Below are 23,212 nucleotides of genomic sequence, written 5' to 3' on the forward strand. Positions count from 1 at the left end.
CAAAAAGCAGATAAGCTGAATGTAAATGCAAGTTCACTCTCTGACAGCAGGTGGCGCTTCTGGAAACAAAACAGCGCTGCACTTATTGTAAACACTACTTTAATCAGTGTTTCCAGACTTGGTGATTTAAAAATAGAATACAAATTGTAATAGTGTCTTTTATATTATCTATGATACTAAAATTTTCTTACTTTTCAAGACATTCCCAGGCCTGGAAATTACAATTAAATCAATTTCCTAATATATAAACATTTTCATTAACTGCATTACTCAACACAAGGTCCCCAGACCTAATGAATTTCCATGATTTTTCCAGTTGATCATCCTTCCAGATTAAGGGGCTTAAATATTCATTTAAAGAGATTTGCACAAAACAACTTTAGCCATTGGCATCTTTTAGAATGGAGCACAACTAGAAAAATATATTATAGATCATTTTATTAATTACAATAACTTTTCCAGGCATGGAAATCACAATTTCCTGACATTTAATAAAGCAGCAGAAAGAAAAATACATCTGCGTTAATATCATCTCTCCAATGAGTGAATGAATGCACGAGTACATCTATGCCCTTGTTTCACAGGTTCCAGATAGCAGCTGGGTTGAACATGGAGCGCTACGCCCTTGTGTTCGGAGCCAACACCTTCTGTGCGCTGCTCCTCCAGACAATCATCACCTCAGTGGTGGTGGATAGCAGTGGGCTTGGGCTGGATATTGTCACACAGGTGAGGTTACCTGACACCTTCCATATAGGTCAAAATTATCTTCTACAGTCATCACCAGCACGACACACATGCTAAATTTGTATTGGATCCAGAACATGTATTTAGACTGTTTTTGTTACTTGTCTTCCAGTTTATCGTCTACGGAGCATATTTTGCTATTATTGCACTCATTTTCTTCTTGAGGGGTTTGTATACCACTATGTGCCGAAAACCTGAGACTGAAACGCCGTGAGAAAATCCAGAAGAAGCTTTTAAGGCAGAAGATGATGCACAAATCATCACTGGAACAAAGTTTTGAACACAAGGAACAGGAATTTTAAGCCATCACATTTGATTTACATAAAATTCATTGTTTATATATATATATATATATATATATATATATATACACACACATATATATATATATATATATATATATATATATATACACACACACACACATTAACTTAAGATTTTTGTAACATAAGTGGTCTTGAGTCAGAGTCTCATGAGTTCAAGAGTTGTTGACATTCAAAAAGAGTCTTGTAGTTTAAACTCCTCTTAACACAAAAAATGTTTTTGTCTTATTCTCACAAACTCCAAAAGCACTAAATGTGACACTATGATGTAAAATATGGATTCCACATTCTTGCTTAATGTTATTCACAGCATGATGGACGTCAGCGCCTTATATGCAGCATGTGTGTGTACACATGTATGAGTGTTAAAGATACAAATACTGATATGCACAAAGACCTAAAAATTTGCAATTTCTATGAAAGAATTCTGTACAGAATTGCAGCATTAACATGAACAGGAGGTTTGCAATAACTTGGTAATCCACCACGTCATGCAGATGATTTCCAGGTCAGGCCAGTTCACAGGAATGACAAAAGGAGCATGGTTTAAAAGAATAATAATAATAATGAAAAAGAAAAGCTCCTTTTCTCCAAACAATTTTGCAACATGTTTTGGTTTCTTTTACTATGGATGTGCCATAGACAGGATCATGTATCTATTCCATTGCTGTTTTTTCAGTCTTCTGCTCTTAAAATACAATAAAAATGTATTTAGGAAATTGATGTTTCTTTTTTTTAAAGCTACTTGAGAAACAAAACAGTGCAAGAGGTGCGAACGAGTCGCAGGTCGCCCACCGGAGCGCTATAAGAAGGGGTTTGAGGATGATCCTCCTGCAGGAAACTGTGCAGCTGGTGCCCCTGCCTGCAAGAGAGGAGAAAAAACCCTACAGATATAGCTTCAAAATAACATTTGGAATATTATGTAGACTTTATAAAAAATATAATATATTAATAACAATTTTATAACACACACACACACACATATCATTTTACACACCAGGAAGGGATTGTTGGCTACTCCAGGCGCAGTCATGTTCTGTCCAAACGGAGTGACTTTACCTGGACCAAATGCAGCAAAACCTCCTGAGAGAGACAAATACGTGAATACAAAAAAAGAAATGAGATCATGTAACGCAATATTTTTAGCTTAAGTACAACTGAAACATTCTACAAAATGCCGCATGACAGTGGAACAAATTGTAAACCATTAATAAATGGCATTAAAATCTTTGCAGCAAGTCTTTCTCGGCCCTTACCGTTGGGTTGTTGGGGATACGCGTGCTGCTGGGCGAACGGCTGTCCAGGAAACGCCTGCTGGAAGTTTCCACTGAAGCTGGTGGGAAGGTTGTATGCAGCAGCATTTCCAAACCCAGTCGGCATGCTCATGGACGGTGGGCCAAAAGAGGCTGTGGGACACAAAGAGCTCGGCGTTAACATCTCAGTTTGACATACACATGCTGTGAGATGCAGTGACAATACGGTTCAACTTCACTTGAAACACACTTAAAAAACAGCTAAACTACCCTAATTAACTTTATATTCTTTATCAGTGGATGTCAAATTTTACTTTTTCAGAAATGCAACACTCTACTGACAAGTCATTCACAATAAGCTTAGGAAACAGGGTCATGTTGACTTTAAGGAAGGACTATTTTTATCCTGAGTACAGAAATCTGTAAAAAAACATTCTGCAAAGAAGATGACAAAAACTCCACAGCAAAAAGGAGGAAAGACACTCCAGAACAAAGAACTAACAGTTTCCAATACTCCTAACGTTATTCAACATTAGTGAGTCTAGTAATATATTCATATATACTCGTGTGCATATATAGATCACCTGTTTAAAAGTTTGGGGTCAGTACGATTTGTTTTTGGAAAAAGAAATGTATCAAGAGTTTTCACACAACTATTAAACAGCACACGTTTTCAACATTAATAAACAATAATAGCAAATGCCACTTGGCTTGAAATTTTGGACCTATTAAAATACATATATAGATAATTTTCTGTCACAGCTGGAGATCACTGATGTGAACGTCATGAGTTATCAATACTTCATCTGGGGTCCTTCCACCTCAGATGAAAGACAATACAAGCATAACTTTCTTTAATGGGATCAAGATGTCTACACAGTTGTGGTCAGTGTAGTTTCTATAAGACAACTAGTCTACAGTCAATGCCAAGCCCCAGAAAAGGAAGAGAGAATAGGGAGAAAATGAGAGAAAGACGGAGATGGACATACCGAAGTGGACCGCAGGGAAAGCCTGACCCAGCAGGGGTCCTAACATGTCAGATCAGCATGTCAAGAACACAACCAGACGAAACCATCATTCGCAGCACACTCCCTTTCAGCTTTATCTCACTTTTGGTCTATATAAATTTCATGGGACAAAAAAAAATCTGCTTCTCATTCACATTTAACCAAAGATGCCTCCCCTTTCTGTCTTTTTTCTTTCTCTGGAACACGAACACACAACATTTATCCGCCGCAGGGATGCAGAGACCCACAAATGTCTGCAGCTCTTCAGAAGTGCCTTTGTATCTCGCAAGTGTGCGAGCGATCTCAAGCTGTTAGCTTCTAGCATGGATACTAGGGGTATCTGACCCACTTAAAACTCTTCCCAAAGCCCTGTTAAATAAATAATGAGACACAAAGCAAGAGCTGCTTAAACACTTTTAAAACAGAGGACAAAGCCTGCTGTGAATTCTGAGCAGATTCTCTGTGAAGTAATGCCAGGTTTCATCGATCAACTCATTTAAACTCTTGAGATTATCAGGTCAACGTGAGCTCCGCCCATACCCGCTGTGGCCACACCCACTCCTGGTACAACTGCTCTTCCATTGGCCTGGAACGGGTTAGTGGGAGCGCCCTGTTGGGCCCCAGGTGCGACGAATGGATTCGACGAAGGCCCTGTTACAACCACAAGCGAGGTGTAAGAGACGCGGTGAAGAAGGCAGATTGGAAATTCCAATAGATCTTAAAAATGCTTACCTCCAAAACCCTGAGGCATGCTGGGTAAACTCTGTTGTGATTGAACTGGAGGAACAGCCCGAGAGGATCCAAACACAGACCTGAATGTGAAAGCGGAAGGAGAGCCTAACACAACTGAGAAAAAGACATTGAGAGGTGAACGGCCACATCTTTTTAAAGTCTCACCCTTGTGCTGTGGTGGCAGTGTTGTAGCCGCTCACGTTTGGTGTGGAGGAACTAAAGACATTGTCCAGTTCAGCAAGAGCAGCGTAGCGATCGCCGCCCGACAGAGCCGCCTGCGGAGGTGGGGGACCCACACCTGCTGATGGAGGGGCTGAACTTGTGCCTGTGGAGATAAGACATAAAGTTCTTATTTGTTGCCATTTTTGTGCACATGGACTTTATTTTATAAATGATAAAACATTTTGAAAATATTTATTGTGCTCTGTAGCCTCGCAGAGCATCTGAGGACTAAAAATGCTAAAAATGGTCACACCATGCCTGCATAGGATGGGCTGTAGGAGTGTGAGAAAATGTACCTTGCTCAGGTTTGCTGCCGAACACGTTGGAGAGGGCTGCGTATCGGTCTGCAGCGACACTGGCTGCTTCCACTTTATGCCCCTCTCCCACAGAGTTACTCTGGGTGGAGCTAAATGAGGCGAAATCAGCACTGCACGATTTGGGGAAGTTATCGAAGTTTGCAAAGTTGGCATTAGCTAGTCCTGATGAGCTTCCTGTGAAAAGGAGAGAAAGGATGAGCAAATGTGTGACAGAAATGTTAAAGAGCAATGCTATTACCACATTTTGTTTTAATAAATGAAGGATCACTTTTAACGAAGGTAAAAACGTGAAAACTTTAATTTGTATTAATTATTTATATAATAACATTTAAACAGTTAATATATAAACATATAGACACAAAAAGTTTTTTCTGTCTGCACAGGAACAACATCACAAGCACGCAGCTTAGAGGGAACACTGACTAAGATTGTCCTAGTCTCAGCCTCAGACGTCACGCCTACGTTGGCTGATAGTCTGATGCGTATGAGACACAAAAGTGGAAACACTTCATGAGTGTTGAAGTCGTCATCGGACTTGATGAATTCTACAAGATTTCCGTGAGACATGTGTGTCACGTTCTTTAATGTTGTGTCCGGAAACAAAGAAGCTGTGACGTCAAACCCCCAATGAAAGACGAAAGCTGCCATGTTTACAACTGATGACATGAAAGTGTCACAATTAAGGAAAACCACTTCTGAAAGCAAAATAATTGGGGGCTAAGAATGTGTACGAAAGACACAGACAGGCACACAAGCTTTGACTTACTGTGCACGGCCAGCGGAGGCAGCGATGAGGTAAACATTTTTACGATTCTTTGATTAATGGACAGGTCAAAAGAACAGCATTTATCTGAATTAGAAATCTTTTGTAACATTATAAATGCTTTAACTGTCACTGGATCAAATTGGCTTAAAATTGCAAATTGCTGATATAGTGAGGAACTGAAATTACAGAATAAAATCAACCAAATATTTCTGCACCCATGCACCACTGGAGACATCAAGTGATTTAATTTTTTTTTTTTTTAAGAGAGATAATTAAAGTTTAACTAAAAGGCCACTGAAAAATTAATGTTTAAGAAGCGAGAATGTGAAAAAGCAGCAATGAAAAAAAGACACAAGCAAAGCAACTATCACATCACAACTTAGACAAGGAGCCATTTCCTAAAAGAAGAACGGGAGGTAAATGGAAGTTTGTATGCCTGGTTCTGTGTGTGTGTGTGTGTGTGTGTGTGTGTGTTATACCTGGTTGTGCAGGCTGAAATGAGGCTTGTGGAGCTGATGGAAATGCTGCTATATTTGGAGCAGCAGAACTATTGAACGCATCAAAATTCGCAAACTCTGCATTAGAATTTGCATTCTGCACTGCTGGGGTCCACCACAAACAAACAAACAAACAAACAAACAAACAGAAAAGGGGATGAGGAATGAGCATGTCCAGTGTTTAGGTCAATTTAATTTCTTTCCAGTCAGGAGATTAAGAAAGTTCATCTTAAAAATTTGGTTAATTCTCACATTAACATTCAATCTTGTAAATTTAGAAAATCTAAACCGTAACCGTTCTGACTTCAACACTGGTTGTGTATGAAGACATATTACACACACTGATATAAAATGGAATGATACAGTGTGTTAAATAACACAAACCTGCTAAAAACACACTAATAAAGAAACTACACAAAAGACATAAAAGTTGACATGAACAGAAACCCAGAATGCACCGACTCCAAATTCAGCCTTGCACATTTTAACAGACAAATGGTGTGTGTGTTGACCTCTGTACCTGTTTTCTGACATTAACTGATAAAACTCACAATCATTATCCTCTAGAGATGCCAGTAAGCATTAGTTGTTTTATATTCCATGAGGGGTTTTGCGGCAGTGGCTGTCAATAAGTCTACTGCAGCACGATGGGAAACCAGACCACATCACCCTGAACCTTAAAGTACTGCTTTTCAAATGGATGGTTTAGTTTGTTAGTGTAGTGTGAGTGTGTTCTTACCTGAATGACTGTTGAAATGTGCAAAGTTGGCAAAGTTTGCATTGCCTGTGGACTGCGAGTGTGGAGGCGCAAAAATGTCGCCACCTAGATCACTGAGCAGATCGAACTTCCTGTCCTGATGCTGCTGCTGGGTTAGCTGAGTGCGTGACACAACCGGAGACTGAGAGAGCAAAAAAATCAAAAAAGGCATTTATTTAAAATCTAATTCTTTTGAAACATTAAAACATTTTTCCTGACACTGATGTAATGCATCCTTGTTTTAAGTGATTTTATTATTTCACAGTATATAAGTTCAGTTACCTGGCTAGGTGTGTTTTTGTTGAGGTGTAAAGTGGGTACAGATTCCCCCAGTAATATTTTGAGAGGTCGGACCTCTGGAGTGCTGCTGGCGCTGCTAGCAGATGAACCAGAGACAGACGCATGAACTGACGCCACCGTCTTAGCCTGCTCTGGAGGAACATACCTGAAAGAAAAGAATGGAAGACATTTAAATGAGCAGAGCACATACACACAACCATGTGTTGACTTTATCCTTATGAAACCAAGAAAAATATTTGCCTATGGAAATTTAATCTCAGAGGTGTACAGAGAACAATAGGAAAGTTTCAGGAAATACCAGGATAGAATTACGCCATATAACACCACTATTGAAAAAAAGGTGCAGATCAAGACTAGGAGATCTACTTACTTGTGGGTTTCAGTTTGTATTAGGATTTTATTTTCACATTATAAAATAACTTTTCACATTTATTTATTTGCTTGATTTGTATTAAGTGGGATAAAGTACAACCCACTTTACATAGTGGTTTATTGTGTGTTATTACACGGCTCTGTGGAATACTTGATTCTGATTGGTCATTCGCGACATTCCGAGGCATGTTATCCCTTGATAACAACCGGTAAAAGCTAATAACACAGGCTCATCCGGGTAACAGAGGTCGGCGCTGTGCTCTTGCTAGGAACATTTTTTTCTTATTTATGTGGTGAAATGTTGTGTAATAAGTGGTTTAACTTCAATGTTTCCCAAGAGGTTAAATATCCATCTAGTTTATACTTGCGCTTGCTTGCAACTGCTGTGTCAATGAAGCGTTCAAATATTTAAACTCAAATCAATATTTTGTGTCTAATTATTTACTTATGTGACAAGTAACCATGTGATAAGCGGATAATGTACGCTTCGCATCAGGGTCCTGATCACCCTGTTGGGGTTTATTATGAGAGACGAACCGGCTGAATGTACATTTTCCCTAACATAATGATGACTGGCTGTGCATGATTCCTAAGTTAAATATCAAATATAATAATCAACATTTCAGCCCATGTTGTTTCTCACCATCGTTTCTTTTCGTATTTGTCCTGAAGAAACTCTTTGACTTTCTGAGGGTCTCTAAAGTCTGGGATTGCCAAGTTTCTGTCCTCATAAAGGCCAAGCCATATCGGTTTACATGCCTGCATATACAGGAAAACACAAAGAGAGAGCTCATCAGACATTCATAGAGCAAATATACCATTAACGTGAAACAGAGATTCATCTGTCAGAAATCATGAACATTTTTAAGAGCAACACAGTTACTTTAATCCTCAGTTTATAAGAAAGAGAAGACAGAAAAAACATGTCTGTGAAAAAACAATACAGGCATTCATTGCTTTAAATACACACGTGCTTACACACACATACATATTCTCAAGAAGGAAACCAATACCTCAAGATGACATTTCAGAAAACATTTAAATAAACTTTTCTTGTGGAGTCAAACACACATGCACTCAGATAAAACAACTGATAAAAAGCGAAGTCTAAAAGGCTTCACAACCACTATATGCCAAGTATGTGTGGAAGCTCTCACGGTTCTGAAGACACTGCCTCCATTTAGATACAATCAATGCAGACACACATTTGTGTGTGTAAACACACACACCCTTTGGAAACAGTGGTAGCAGCTTATTAATTATGAATAGGAACAGCAGAGTGAAAACTGCATTATCACTTGACTTGAGGAGCCTCACAGACACTGAGGAAAGGGCTCTACGAGTATCAGACATTACATGTGTGAAAACTTTGTTTGTATGAACTGACATTGCTGGTCCAAGAGAGCCCAGGTTGAGCTCATTCATGAATTAAATCCAAAACTGATCCAAAAATCTGTGAAGCTGCCTTCAGCAGTTCAGAATGGCTTACTAGCTAAACTAACCACTGCGTTTTGAAACGATACATTTTTTGTTGTCACATGAGGGGTCACAACCAACAAAATACTGAATAAAACACTGATAAACTATACAGAAACTAAAATTCTGTATAACCGCCTTTGATAAACTCTTATGATAGGGTTATAAACTGCTGAAAATAAAACAAAATGATTTCTGAAGGATCATGTGACACTCAAGACAGTAATGGCTGATGAAAATTCAGTTTTTCTATTAGAGGAATTAATTACATTTTAAAATATATTCAAATAGATTTTTTTTATTGCAATAATCTTTCACAACATTGCTGTTTTACTGTTTTGTTTATCAGATAAATGCAGTCTGTGGGAGCACAAGAGACTTCAAACCGACCTCAAACTTTTAATGGTAGTGTATCTTGCGTTGTTCATAAAGATTGTTTGTGCAATCAGACTCTGCAATTTTTTGCCACAAATTAATCTGTTATCTTTGAAAGCTAGACTGCCAACATCACTATCGTGACATCCTCTCATTGTCGAAAACCAAATCAGAAGTTAAAACTGACAGATGCTGTGAGATTTTAATACACCAAACCTGCTGAATTTGAAATTAGACCAACATAAAACAACGTCACAACACAAAATGCCAACACACACACACATGAGACACAGAGCACTCAAATAAGAGTCTTCTCAACATGAAACCAATTCCAGCTCATCCTCATAAATCAGGCCTCACGAGATGGGAAAAATCCCAGGAATGTTGAGTTAAACCGTGACGGAGAAAGGGAATTGGGCAGATGAAAAGTGGTCTTGTCGCCTAGAAGCAACTCTTAGAGAATACAGACTTGGACTTTAGAAGAAACCGCACCTGCCTTCAAAAAATAAAAGGTCAAATAAAAATAACAAATTAAATAAAACCATCTAGAACTGCCAACAATGCTAACAATTTGGAAGCTGTAATCCACTGTTCGAGCTGCGCATGTGTTCAAGTTGAAAAGAAATCCCAGTAATTCTTGTTATCTTATCACAGACGCATGACTGTTACCCCGTAAATCATAAACTCATCAGCGTCCAGATATCAGCACGCACAGTCCACACAGATGACCACACATTTGCCATGTCAATAAAAACATCACTGCACTTTCCACCATGCCATCATCAGTTACCTCATTTCCATGCTTCTGTAGAAATTCTATTTCCTGTTGCGTGAAGGTCGTCATGGAGATGGACTTGACTCTGTGGGGGGGATTCAGGCCTCGTCTAAAGAAAAAAAAAAAAAAAAAGAGATACGAGATAAAATAACACATTATTCAAATAAATTGATTGCAGTGTGAATTCGATTTTCTGCTCCCTTTTGTCGTAACTCTTCATTACAAACCTGCTATTACACACAGATCTAGGACAAGGACAAAGTCAGACTTGGCACTTCTCCAGAAAGAAAACTGAGAAAACGAGAGCATATGTGTGTTTGAGGGGGTGGAAGAGAGTGATAGTGTAAAGAGAGAGGTGAGCTTATTCCACCTATGAATAATTTTGTTATTGCTATTTAAGAGATGAGCACTAAGATGTTGTAATTAACTGTAGGAAACTGAATTTTCTTCAAACCCAGAACTTCTGACTTAAAAGGCATGTAAACTAAAGAATCATGGCAGAATGAGGGTCATAATTAAGCCATTTAATGAGGTGAAAGGCTTTATATCATTCATAACCAGAACAAGAATGCTAACATATACTTTATAAAGCATCAATTAAACACACAAGGACTTAATCATGAATCTGTGTAAATTTCATAAAACCATTCTTACTTAAATTGTCCTGTTGAAAGGAATGCAACAATTTAGAAGGATGGTTTATAACGGATTATTACACGGCTCTGTGGAATACTTGATTCTGATTGGTCAGTTGTGACATTTCAAAGTATGTTATACCTCAGTAACAACCGGAGAAAGCTGATAACACAGGCTCATCCGGGTAACTAAAGTCGGAGCCATACTCTTGCTAGTAACAGTTTTTCTTGGTGGATGCTTTGCATTCATTTAGCTTACAAAATATTAAAACTTCAAAATCACATCCAATTATTTCATTATGGCATCGCGGAATCGCTCTCTCTTTCCTTCAAACGCAGCTTCTTCCTTTTTGCTACGATTGTCTTGTACGCTGTAATGGATTATAGGATAACTAACAAACTTGTAAGGTTAAAAAAAAAAAAAAAAAACTTTAATTTTTTTTGCCGTATTTATGTGGTAAAATGTTGTGTAATAAATGGTTTGCCTGCAACGTTTCCCTTAAATGTCAGTCTAGTTTGAACTTGCCACTTCCAAGCAACTGCTGTGTTCATGGAGCGTTAAAATATTTCAACTCAAATCAATATTTCGTGTCTAATTATTTACTTATGTGACAAGTAGCTGTGTAATAAGCAGGATAATGTACATCCAACCGTTTGTTATCTCAGAATAAACCCTTTCGGGCTGATACAAGATCCCACCTGATCACCCTGTCGGGGTTTATTCTGAGATAACAATCAGCTGGATGTACACTATCACTAACATTATAAATTACTTCTTATTTTTCGATGAATTTCATCTTTATAATACTGTAAAAGAAAAAAAAATATGTAGACTACCACCGATGATCATACAGTAAAAAGTAATTTTATAAAAATATTACATCTTAAACTTTTCAATTTTAATACATTTAAAAATTTCATTTATTTCTATGATGTCAAAGTCGATTTTTCAGAAATCATTCTAATATGCCGATTTAGTGCTCAAACATTTCTTATTATTATTCATGTTGTTATTAACAATTTATGTTCCTGTTGCTTAATATTTTGTGGAAGTCATGATTTGTTTTTCTATTTTAAAATTCTGTGATGAATATGAAGTTTAACTGAAATGGAAACATTATGAATTAGTTATGTTTACATTGCAAAGAACTTGCCGGGAAGAACTATATAAGAAACTGAAGACGACTGGAGGAGCATCTGATGATTCAATGTTTTTTTGAAGGAGTCTGTGCATCGTGTTTATTCCAGAGCCTCATGATCTCTGAATGCCCAAGAGCCAAACATGTGTGAGTGCTGGCCATTTGAAAGCCTGTTTCCTTCCTGTATTTACCCTGTTAGCATGCTCAGATTTGTTCTCTAGGGATCAGAGTCTGTGTACTGCAGGAGACGTTGCCTCTGATTCTCTTACGCATCCATTTTGTTATTTCCATCACCTGATCTCTTCCTTTTTCTTTCATCTATTGATGACATTTGCAGCTAATAACTAACAAGAAGTTAATTTAGGTATTTTAAGGAACAGTTGTCCCAGTACACGATCTCCTGTCTTTCATGGAGCACCATTTTCATTTTTGGCTGAACTACTCCTTTAAGTCTCACACACACACCTGTTTCTATGCCAGCATGATAGGAGGGAACATTTAGTACGTGTGCACGTATGGAAAAGACATTTAACATTACTCCGCTGTCCCTCTGTGCTGAAACGGGTGACAGATCATCTGACACCTGAGCAGCAACAGATGTTCAAAACACCATTCACACATACACACCCCCTCGAAAGCTCCAGTAGGCACATATACACACACCAGCTCACCACTTCTGCACTAACAATCGCTGCCTGTTTGCATGTGGTAATGCAAGTTCTCTGGTAAATTCCCCAAAACTATTTCCCACCCTTAGGGAAGCCACCTGTTACTTCCTCTACATTATTTTATGTGTGTGTGTGTGTGTATGTCCCTATAGAGATGTGAGGCATCCAGTGATAAATCCTGAAGGGCATGAACAGCAAGGCCTTGGTAATATTAGACCAAGTGCTAAATTATTCACACGACCTGCTGTGGGCCATTGGCATGGGGTTGGGATTCTGTAACCATTGCCGCCAAGAACCAGTCGGCTAAACTTCTTCAAGCTGAACGTCAAACTAACTCAAGTCCCAAAAACTGCCTGAAACCAACAGCACCAGGAATAATTCTTTAGAGGCCTCATCATAGAATATTGTGTGATGATTGTGCAAATGCTCTACGAAAATGTATTTACATTCATTAATTTGACAGCTGCTTCAATTCAAGGTTACTTACAGTGCATCTTAGGCAGAAGAAATCTCTTAAAAGTAACCTGAAGTGCCTTGCTCAAAACCACAATGGTAAAATCGTGCATATAAATAGTTAATCTAAAACTAAAAATAGCCATCATTTGCTTAGCCTCATGTGTCAAACCTGTATAACTTTTATCTGTGGAAAATAAGAGAAGTTGTTGAGCAGAATTTCATGCTGGACACAAGCTAAAATTGGCCAGTAAACACAAAATGCAAACAGAGAAATAAATGCATTCCTTAAATTTAACATAATTAATATTTGCCAGTGTTGAAATCATCCCCTGAACTTTCTGTACTGAAATGGGATTGACCTCTAAATGAGAAAACGGTCTCTGGTCATCCAGCCTGCATTCTAAAAAAAAAGGAGATCCTCACTTTATCAGGCGAAAAGACGACACACTTCCGTCATGAACATAGACAAGAAGCATTAGAGACTGCACAACAGAGACTGGCTAAACACATGAGCATAATCATGATGTCTCCTTAGGGGCGGGGCTTGTAGAGAAAGCATCCAATAACATTTATGAATCACCGCATAAGTCTTTGTTTAATTACACACACTTACAAAAACAAAAACAAAAAGAGAGAGATTTAACTGAACATTATTTAGATCAGGATTCAGGACAGCTAGATGGATTCACACCTATCTTGGGTGGCACTGCCAAATGAATGACCCTGACACACATACTACACAAACATGTCAGAGAAACACAGGCCTGATCCCACGTGTACTGGGTTACTTGCATTTGTTCCATGGGTTTTTATTTGACTAAAGTGCTGCCACTCAGTGCAGTGTTCAAAAGAGAGCTGATGTTTTGTTTTAATGTTTGAGATGGAAAGTTAGCTAACAGTGCCTAAGGCCAATGCTTAACCTTTAAAGAGTAGCATGTGAGAAAGCCATTTTAGCTTGTGGCGAGAAGCTCTGGAATCGACTTCACACGCTGGGTGAGCCTGCAGATGCCGCATCTGGTTTCATTAATGAGAAAAGCCAAGAGTGTGAGGTGTGCTTGTGTGACTGGTGGTTGTGTGTGTGTGTGTGTGTGTGTGTGTGTGTCAGAGAGTTTACTCAATACTAGTTCCTTTCTTAAGAAATCACTGCAAGCTGAAATCATGAAACTTCCTCTGAACACATCAATGCAAGTCATCAACAACACACACACACACACACACACAAAACAATAAAACCTCTGACATAGCATGTCTTGAGGAAGGTATTACGATAGACTACAATTGAAAAGTTTGTTCTCAGAAAGGTTTTTTAATTTCTTATTTTAAATAAAGTAATTGCTTTAACAGAGATGTATTAAAATGCATTTATAATTTTACAAAAAGAGTTCCATTTCAAATAAAGGCCATTTTTACAAATTAAACCTGAAAAAGATGTAGTACTATTGCGACAAAAGTATTTCTAAAGGGTCATGACTCATGTGACATTGAAGACTGGAGTAATAACTGCTGACAATTCAGCTTTGCCACCACAGAAATAAATTACATTTTAAAATATATTTAAAAAAAAAAAAATAATAATATTTTAAAGTGTAATCATCTTATTTCATAAGATTTCATAAAAAATAAATGCATGAGAAAAAAAAAAAACTTACCAAGCCCAAAGTTTTGAAAAGTAGTGTACAAACTACTCACCAAACCAGTTGCACAACTACATATTAACCTTTAGAACACCTTTTATAAACAATATTTACATGCGACATACCAGATAATGCCCTTTAGCCATTACATCACAATACAGCATGGCTATGAGTGCCTTATTGCATTTATAAAATTATTACTGCTTAAAGGGATAGTTCACCCAAAAATGAAAATTTGATGTTTATCTGCTTACATCCAAGATGTAGGTCACTTTGTTTCTTCAATAGAACTTAAACTGATTCCCATTAGGACTGGGATAAATGATTATTTTTTAAACGATTAATCTAGCTAATATTTTTTTGATGCATCGATTAATCTAACGATTAATTTTTTCAGACCGATTCGATTTCGATTATCTCCCCATTAATTGACTACTAACAATTTATACATGTTGATTTACATATCTGAATGAAAAAAACATGAATTCCTTAACATTGCAATATATGTTTATTGCTCTTAAAATTACAAAATAAAAGACTGACTAAGAATGCATTAATGTGCACTTGTATAGAGATAGCATTCAATAAAACCTTGAAGCCTTGAAAACACATAGCTTACTGAAACAAGCTTACTGAACACATAGGGCCTAGCTTACTGAAAAAAAGCTCTTCTTTCAGATGAAAATAACAACAACTTGATGTCTAGCATTCAATAAAAAAGGTCACCCAAAATACTTGTTTAGAGCAATTGAAAGAATACAGTAACCAATGTAAACTTGAGGGCTTTAAGCTAATACAGAGAGTGCCCCCCCCCCCCCCCCAAAAAAAAAAAAAATGAACAGTGGGAGCCAGCAGCCTGTCATGGAGAGAAAAAAAATCTCTGAATGCTCCACGTGAAACTTTGGCGTTCCGCCCTTTTTCTATCGTGTCTAATGATTTTGGTTAATATGCACGAGACAGAGAGAGAGAGAGAGAGAGAGAGAGCAAGACAGCGCTGGTGTAGTTTGAAGACTGTGAGTGTGCGAGCGCGCGTGAAACTTTGGTGTTTCGCCCTTTTTCTATCTTGTTTAATGATTTTGATTAATATGCACAAGGGAGAGAGAGAGAGCAAGAAGCGCTCGTGTTGTTTGAAGACTGTGAGTGCGCGCGCAGCTGGGGCTCTCTCTCGTACGCGCCGTCAGGCGCAGCAGTCATTCTATTCTACATCACTCACCGATCAAATAAGGCTTTGACAGCCGCCAAAAAAAAAGATCAATGCAGAAAAACCCCTGGATTGGTTATATAACGTTGGACAGAATGTTGATCCGGCCATCGCGTATATTCAGCGAACATAAGGTAAACGTTTTGCAAACGTTTTTTAGAGAAATAAAAACAGGTCGACGAATCGATGCGCATATTTTGCGTCGACATATTTTTTGCGTTGAAGTCATCGTCCCAGCCCTAATTCCCATCCACTTACATTATAAGAATGATAGACTGCAACAGTTTGAGCTAAAAATCTCAGTTGGTGCTCTACTGAAGAAACGGTCACCTACATCTTGGATGCCCTGGGGTAGGCAGATAAACATCAAATTTAAATTTTTGGGTGAACTATCCCATAAAAATTACAACATTTTATGATGCAAAGATAAAATGTTAAAGAGGCTAAAAGTTAAGGATAAATGCAAAAAATGAATTACATCTAAATGTATAAAGAGAAATACTGTACTTTTTTTTCTGCATTAAACCAGGCAGCAGGAAATGTCACATGCCTAAACAATAGTGTGTTGCACAAGATGATTGTCAAAATCAAGAGAAGACCTGCAGTGAACAGAGGTGAACAAGATGAAGAGAACAGGAACGAGAGAAAAAAAGAAAAAGTATGTGGGTAAGAGAGAGAGTAAGAGGGTAGGGGGAGAGACAGAAAGAGAGATAAAGCAAGACGGTGAGAGAAATGGACCCACCCTGCACTGGAATGTGTTTGCCCAGTAACTGACCCCACCGTAAAACTAACAGGGAAGTGTTTGTGGGAAGCTCGACTTCACCCAATCTCTACTCAGGTAACACTCCTCTTTCTCAGGCCAAAGATCGGTGTTCCTGCTCAGAAGTTCATGAAAGGAAATCATGTTGGTCAGCTGATATGGCTTCTCCCAGTAATGCTTGTCATGATATCTTATGAGCAGGATGATCAATGGCCAATATTATACTGATAATATACAGTATAGGGTGAATCCAGGTAAATTAGGTCTATATCGGACACTGAATTTTTTTTTTTTTTTTTACTGGAGTTTGCCCTACATAAAACAATGATAGCATTCATGATGGAACAAATATTTCACAATAAAAAATAACAATAATTTGAATTAAAAACATAGCATAAATTTCAGACCTACTGTGATTTTAACCACCAAATGCAGTGAATATGTGAGAAGTGTGAGTGGAGCAATGGCCTTTCACACATACACACAAGCACTGACACAGCTCTGAAGTGAGAGGACAATGTGTACTTCCTGTCCTGTTTCCACTTCCTGTGCACACGCAGACCACATGCTACTGACGCAGCAAATACTTGACATACACTTCCTTTTCAAGAAATTTATATTCACTGGATATGGTCATAAGTACGAGGCAGAGAAGGATCAGAGTGATAATAAATGCACAGATGAGAATGTGTGATTAGAGTTCAGATCAGGTGAAAGGAAAAGCAGCAAAATCACTATAAGATATCAGTCACAAACACAGAGCTGAAGAAATCAAGTGTTGGGGATGACCGAGGACATAGAGCATATAATGAAGAACGAATAACATGCTAAAGTAAAGTGTAATTTTTTGGGGTTAGGATATAGAACAAAATAATGACTTGTTCAGAAAAAAATATCAGCTAACAATTACGATCGATGTCTGAAATTTGTATACTGTATACAAACAATCATTTTAAATATTAAAAAGTATTAAAAATAAAATAAGATTTTTATTCATTTGAGTTTTGCTAAAGATTATATTTAGCGGTGCTTATTTAATTATTAGTGTTTTTAAAGATTACAACTAAATTGAAAGATTAAAGATTAAAACTAAAGCTAAATTGAGCATTAGATGATGGTTAATTACCTGCAAAATTAATATCCAAAATCGATGGATGCATAAAAAAAAATAAAAAAAATCTCCAATGTGACTAGAAAGTATGCCTAGTTTCAAACGAATTGAAACCCAATTCAGCACTGAAAAGATTTGGAAAACGCTGTGTAAAAGCAGCATGGCAAAATCTACATTCAGTTCTTCAGGATTAAAACTGGGAATCACTGGCACACTTGTGAATAAGGCAAAGCCAGAGGACCATCTACCCATGCAAACGCCCTAATTAAAATCCAACACTTAATAACTCATACACTAACAGCTTTAAATGTTAATCGTTCACTTTTCCATAACCCACATAAGAGAAAAGTGCATATACTATGCCTTTGACCACGATGTGCTTTAAGCTAAAAATGATGTGTAATAAGGCTAAAACGGCTAAATGCACAAGTGCAAAGAGTGTATTAATAAGTACAAAGTCACATATTTGCAGACCAGTTGTGAGGAGAATCGCATGCTTTGGCTGACTGACATCTGGTGCATACGCTCCAGTGCAGCGAGCCGACGTCTCTCTGGTGATACTGAAGTCATTTTAGAAGCTTGTGCTTAGAAAAGAACCCAATTATCTCCTCTGATGGAGTTTACCAGGACAGTCATTGTTCACAGACACCCCTAGCAATGGTGGGACATCTATAGACAGTTGGACACTTACAAAGACATATACATAGTAATAATATAGCGAAAAACAAGTTAGCATTTTTGCACTTCCGGGTCCATCATCCCGAAGTCATCGGGTCTGTGGTTAGTTTAACATATTTTCATGTAATAACCCACGAATGGAAAAATCTTGTTGGCTTTTCATCAAAGGAACCAGAGTTTAGGGGTCGACAGATATGTGTTTTTCAGGGCTGATGTCGATACCAATTATTACAGATCAAGTAGACTACAATAACCAATATTTTGAGCTGATATATGTGTCTGGTGTAAAAATGTAAATTAATGTCAAGATTAACAATAACAAGGGCTCGGAGAAAAACTTTAAATGCTTTTAAATTATTTCATCGGCAAATCGGTTTTAAAAAAAGACAGATAACCATAAAAAAGCTTAATATCGTTGCCGATAATCAGTCGACACCTACCCGTCGCAAGCATGATGCTAATTTCCTACCAAAATAGGCCTACCAAAATCAGTCATCCATTGTAACTTTTTAGTTAGTTTAGTTTTACGGATATCAGAGTGATCCACCTAGCTGTCAGCCCTCACAGCTGGGCTCAGGCTTGTTCAAATACACCGGACACCATTTCCAAATGAACTAACATGATCCTGAACCCCTCTCCTCATTCCAGGATTCCAGAAGTGTTCAGCTAGATCAACACACTCATATTTCCTTTATTTGCTCAATCAATCGCACCCATCTCACTATCCCCTCTGCTCTGCTTTTTTGTAGAGTTAAAGAACATTTCTTTGTAATTTTGTAGAGTGGTTACTCAGAATGACATTCCAGAAATCTCAGTATCTGGACAACAGGAGGACATCAGACCACACCCCACTAAAGCAAGACCATTTATCAATAGCTTTACCCAGAAACCATGCCAATATATCAAACTGCTTTTTGCATTTCTCTCTAAAGTGCTAACAGGGAAGGCAGATTGTTCCAGCGCTTTCGTGGGATACAGTGAGAGATCATTCTCAAACATCGCGTTGATTTTTGAGCGAGTGGCTCAAATGTAACTGTTTGGACCCAAGACAATTGCAAGACTCTTCTAAAAACTCAAAGATGTAAATATCCTCAAGTCTAACAGAACTGTCTTCTCATCCACTTGACTGCTGGGAAATCAAACGCTTTTTTTAAGCAAACCCTTATCATTTTTCAGACGTGACTAGTTCAGACAAGTTTAGACTCTATGAGACAACGCATCAGAAACACAGCTTTAAAGAACAGCCAATTCAGAAGAAAACACATTGTGCAATACCAATAAAGAGTGTTAATCACTGCAAAAAGAAATAAATAATAATAATCAAAAATAGTAATAAAATCAAACCTTTCCAATTAAATTTTAATTAGTCAAGTAACCTCCATTAGACCACTTAAGACAGACTGACCCATGTGCAACAAAGGTGATTCCTATTAATTCAGGGAACCATGGCTGTCTGCTTCATAGATGCAATGAAGGAATGTGGTTTGCTTATTTATCATTTACTTAAACTCAAGAAACTCTGCATCACATACTTGCAGGATGACTCTTGCAATCTGAATTAAAAAGGCATTATTTGAGGAGCATTTCCAACTCTAATGTAAAATCCCCTGCACTAGATGCCTGTTTCACAACAGGGCTGAAATACTGATACAGGACACACAACTGTTCACCACAACAGGTAAATTCATAAATTATCTATCGAAGACACAACGGCACTTTAAATGCATCATTCAATGAAGGTTCTGCCAATTTAATGGCATGTTTCAGCATTCCTTACTGTGCCAATTTGATGTGTATCAACTAACAAGGAAGAGTAAATTACATGGAAAAGGAATTCCGTGTAAAAATCTAAACTACACAAGGACTCCGATATCCTTGTGTATCCGATATCAAAACTGAACAATGCCAACAACAGACCAGGATGACCATATGTACCTATGTTATCCACACTAGACATTTTAAACCTTTCAAACGCCACACACCCCGAATATGATCATGAAGCCCCTCTAATTCTAAAATGTTAAAAGCAGAGTTAAGTTTTCATTAACAAAGACTAAACTTATTAATATTTTAAATATTCATTTTTTGTGGAAAATGTACATTTCTATTATTTCTACTATTACTAATCTTTTAATTAAAAAATATTTAGTTTGACGTACAATCAAATCATAAAAATAATATGAATAAATTATCAATATATTTTTTTCATATTTTAATACACCAGTACAGTACTATATTGTGTAGACAGCAAGACCAATATCTAAAAAATAATAATTAAAAAACCTGAATCTCTAACTAACTCTTCAATATAGTACTGTACTTATAATAATAATTTTTCAAATACATTTATTTTGATTCTTTTTATTAAATTTTAAACAATGATTTTCTCTAAACTCTTTCACAGATCACCTAGCACTCATCTGATCTACACCATAAAAGCAACTTGAAGAATAAATTCAGCTTCATTTGAGGATTTACCAAGCCCTCCGCTATCAGGACAACACTGCAGGGGGTGAACACACCCTTTATCTCTCACTATCCAGCTCTTCCACGTGCTGTACAGAGCTTTATCTGAACCACAAGGGCCAGTCCTTACTGCTAGACACATGAGCACGAAAAGACCAGGGATAAACCCACAGGTAGCTGCTCAAGTTTGCTGGAAAGGATTGAGAGGAAGACACACATGAGGTTACTGCATTAGCCCAGCCACACACCAATAACGCCTGGTTAACTGACAGATTACCAACCCCCAAGAAGACTCAGATCCCCATTCACCCACCCTTATTTACATGTTAAACCTCCTAACCTCCTAACAATAACATTGATGTAGATGAACCAACAGCTGGGTTTAAAACGATCTGTCTAGAGCTGCCTAACTAGACATGTTTATGTCGTCACTGGCGTTAAATAACGCGGTTTTGATGTCTAGATAGGCAGCCCACTAGGGTTTGACAAAGCCGGGGTGTGAAAATAAAGAGGCTCAGAAAGAGACAGACAGGAGGGTGGCTCACAGGATGCCCGAGCAGGAGGTGCAGACGAACGAGCCCACGGTCATGTTGGCGTAGGTCGGCCCGCGCTGGTCGCAGTCGAAGCACTTTCGGTTGGGCGCCAGACTCGTCATTTCCCGCAGCATCTTCAGGTGTTTTTCCTCCTGTTTTCGCTTCGCGCTGGCTGCCATGGCCGTTAATATGACGTCGGGCTATTAAAAAATATATAATAAAATACAAATCCAATATGTGTTTGGTATTAGACAGGATCTTCCTTTAAGTCGTATCAACGGGAAAGGGACTGGAGTTCTTCAGAAGGGCTTCACGTTTCGCGAACGACGGCCAAAAAGCGCCGTAGTGAAGAGAGGAGGGTCCTGAAGAGCAAGGCAGCCCGCACACTCTACTTTCACTGCCACGGTGTGAGCGACTCAACGGCCAGCCCTCCCACTCTCACACACTCGTGACTCAAAGCGTGCAGTTTAACATAACGACCAACAGGGGGCGAGAAGTACTAAACGGAAGGGCTACCAAAGGACTTTAAAACTGTCCATAAGACTTGTTGTGCGCTGTAAATCTATTTCGAAATATAATATATATATATATATATATATATATATATATATATATATATATATATATATATATATATATATACTCATAAAAGTTTCGCTCAATATTCGTACGTTATTACTGAGAAGAAAACATGATGTTTTGTGTAACAAACCCACTAGCACCAGAGCGAGAACCCTAGTAACGGATCAGAAGGACTAGCTAGGACCACGTGACCATAATCGAGCCCCGCCCACAAGACTTCTCGAGTGCACGCTCTCGCTCTCATTTGAATGTTCTTAACCCACGGCGCCCTCTAGAGAAAGACATGGACGGCTCGCAGTAACACAGCCGCCTTTAAACCGGCTTGAACTCTCTGCAAGAGTGACCTAGTTCAGAGGATTTGGCTCGCAGAAATAATAAATCGAGTTTATTAAAAGATGGACATGAATATGTATAATAAAGTGATAAATGAAGCGGCGTAAATTTAATAAAGCAGTATTGTGCTGCATTGGCCAAATGCTGTATATTTCTCATATTTCTGTAATCACATACCTTTGGTGTTTTGAAATGTAAAATATTTCAAATTAATTCCTACACTGAAAAACAGTACTCACATACTGAATTAAATGAAAGATTGAAATAGCTGCTTGTATATCATACAATTGCTTGTAATAATCTGTCTTATATACAACATATACAAAAACCTTTTTACAGTATACACCATTTTTTCAGTATAATTTAGACATAATACCCCCAAGAATCCCTCTTTCTATACAATGCATGTAAATACAATATTTAGGGTAATGTGTTAAAGAAATCAATGATGGGAAGAAAGACACCTAAAGGAAGACCTACCAGATCATCCTATAAATGATTTTTAAGTTAAATTCTAAGTTACAGATTGGTCTATTTTATATAAAAGTTTGGCTGGCTTTTAAAACAAATGATCATGATTGTTTGCTCATCAGGGTTCATCAAGATTAGAGATGTAGCAAGATGGATAAAATGATAGGAGGAAAACATACGGAATCTTCAAAAATTTATTTTGAAAATGATTTAACAGTCAGAAATATCTAGCAATTATTTGCATTTATACCCATAACTATGACTGTTTGACTGCTGGCCAAATAAAGTCTGGCTGATTAGATGAGTCAAATATCTTTATGGTGACAAACTCAGAGTCACTGTGCAAAACTAGTCTCCATGACAACACAAAAAATTCTTGTTGCATTCTATCCAGACTTAAATCTTCAAGTGGAACATTTTTTATTAGCAACCAAAGCTTAACATTTATATACCGTATATTTCGGACTATAAGTCGCACCTGAGTATAAGTTGCATCAGTCCAAAAATACATCATGATGAGGAAAAAACATATGTTTTCTCTATGGAATTAAGTGTAGGAATTAAAACATATATAAGTCGCACTGGACTACAAGTCGCATTTATTTACAACCAAGAACCAAGAGAAAACA

At 37.7% G+C, this 23,212-nt stretch overlaps 1 protein-coding gene across 3 annotated transcripts; it reads right to left on the reverse strand.

Annotated features, from left to right (window-relative positions):
* Positions 1-1,161: 1,161 nt before the first annotated feature.
* On the reverse strand, positions 1,162-21,586 carry LOC113078803 (arf-GAP domain and FG repeat-containing protein 1-like). Of its 3 annotated transcripts, none has more exons than XM_026251115.1 (13): positions 21,210-21,582; positions 9,932-10,025; positions 7,934-8,049; positions 6,901-7,063; positions 6,601-6,760; positions 5,844-5,963; positions 4,578-4,772; positions 4,225-4,384; positions 4,060-4,139; positions 3,868-3,978; positions 2,324-2,473; positions 2,065-2,150; positions 1,162-1,929 (listed from the first exon to the last, which is right to left on the reverse strand). In XM_026251115.1, exons 1-13 carry the CDS (start codon positions 21,374-21,376, stop codon positions 1,870-1,872), a joined length of 1,662 nt encoding a protein of 553 aa, XP_026106900.1. In that variant the 5' UTR covers positions 21,377-21,582; the 3' UTR covers positions 1,162-1,869. The 3 variants fall into 3 exon arrangements, with proteins under 3 accessions (XP_026106900.1, XP_026106898.1, XP_026106901.1); XM_026251113.1 differs by having other exon boundaries at positions 5,844-5,966; XM_026251116.1 differs by lacking the exon at positions 3,868-3,978 and having other exon boundaries at positions 5,844-5,966; positions 21,210-21,586.
* Between the last annotated feature and the right edge of the window lie 1,626 nt (positions 21,587-23,212).

Source organism: Carassius auratus, unplaced genomic scaffold, assembly GCF_003368295.1.
Source record: "Carassius auratus strain Wakin unplaced genomic scaffold, ASM336829v1 scaf_tig00026611, whole genome shotgun sequence".
Lineage (NCBI taxonomy): Eukaryota > Metazoa > Chordata > Actinopteri > Cypriniformes > Cyprinidae > Carassius > Carassius auratus.

Excerpts from the sequence above, each read along its gene's own strand:
- LOC113078803 (XM_026251113.1), bottom strand. The coding sequence starts at position 21,376 with ATGGCAGCCAGCGCGAAGCGAAAACAGGAGGAAAAACACCTGAAGATG. Across the intron at positions 6,761-6,900 it reads ACAAAAACACACCTAGCCAG|TCTCCGGTTGTGTCACGCAC; the intron begins GTAACTGAACTT and ends TTGCTCTCTCAG. Across the intron at positions 1,930-2,064 it reads TAGCCAACAATCCCTTCCTG|GCAGGGGCACCAGCTGCACA; the intron begins GTGTGTAAAATG and ends CCTCTCTTGCAG.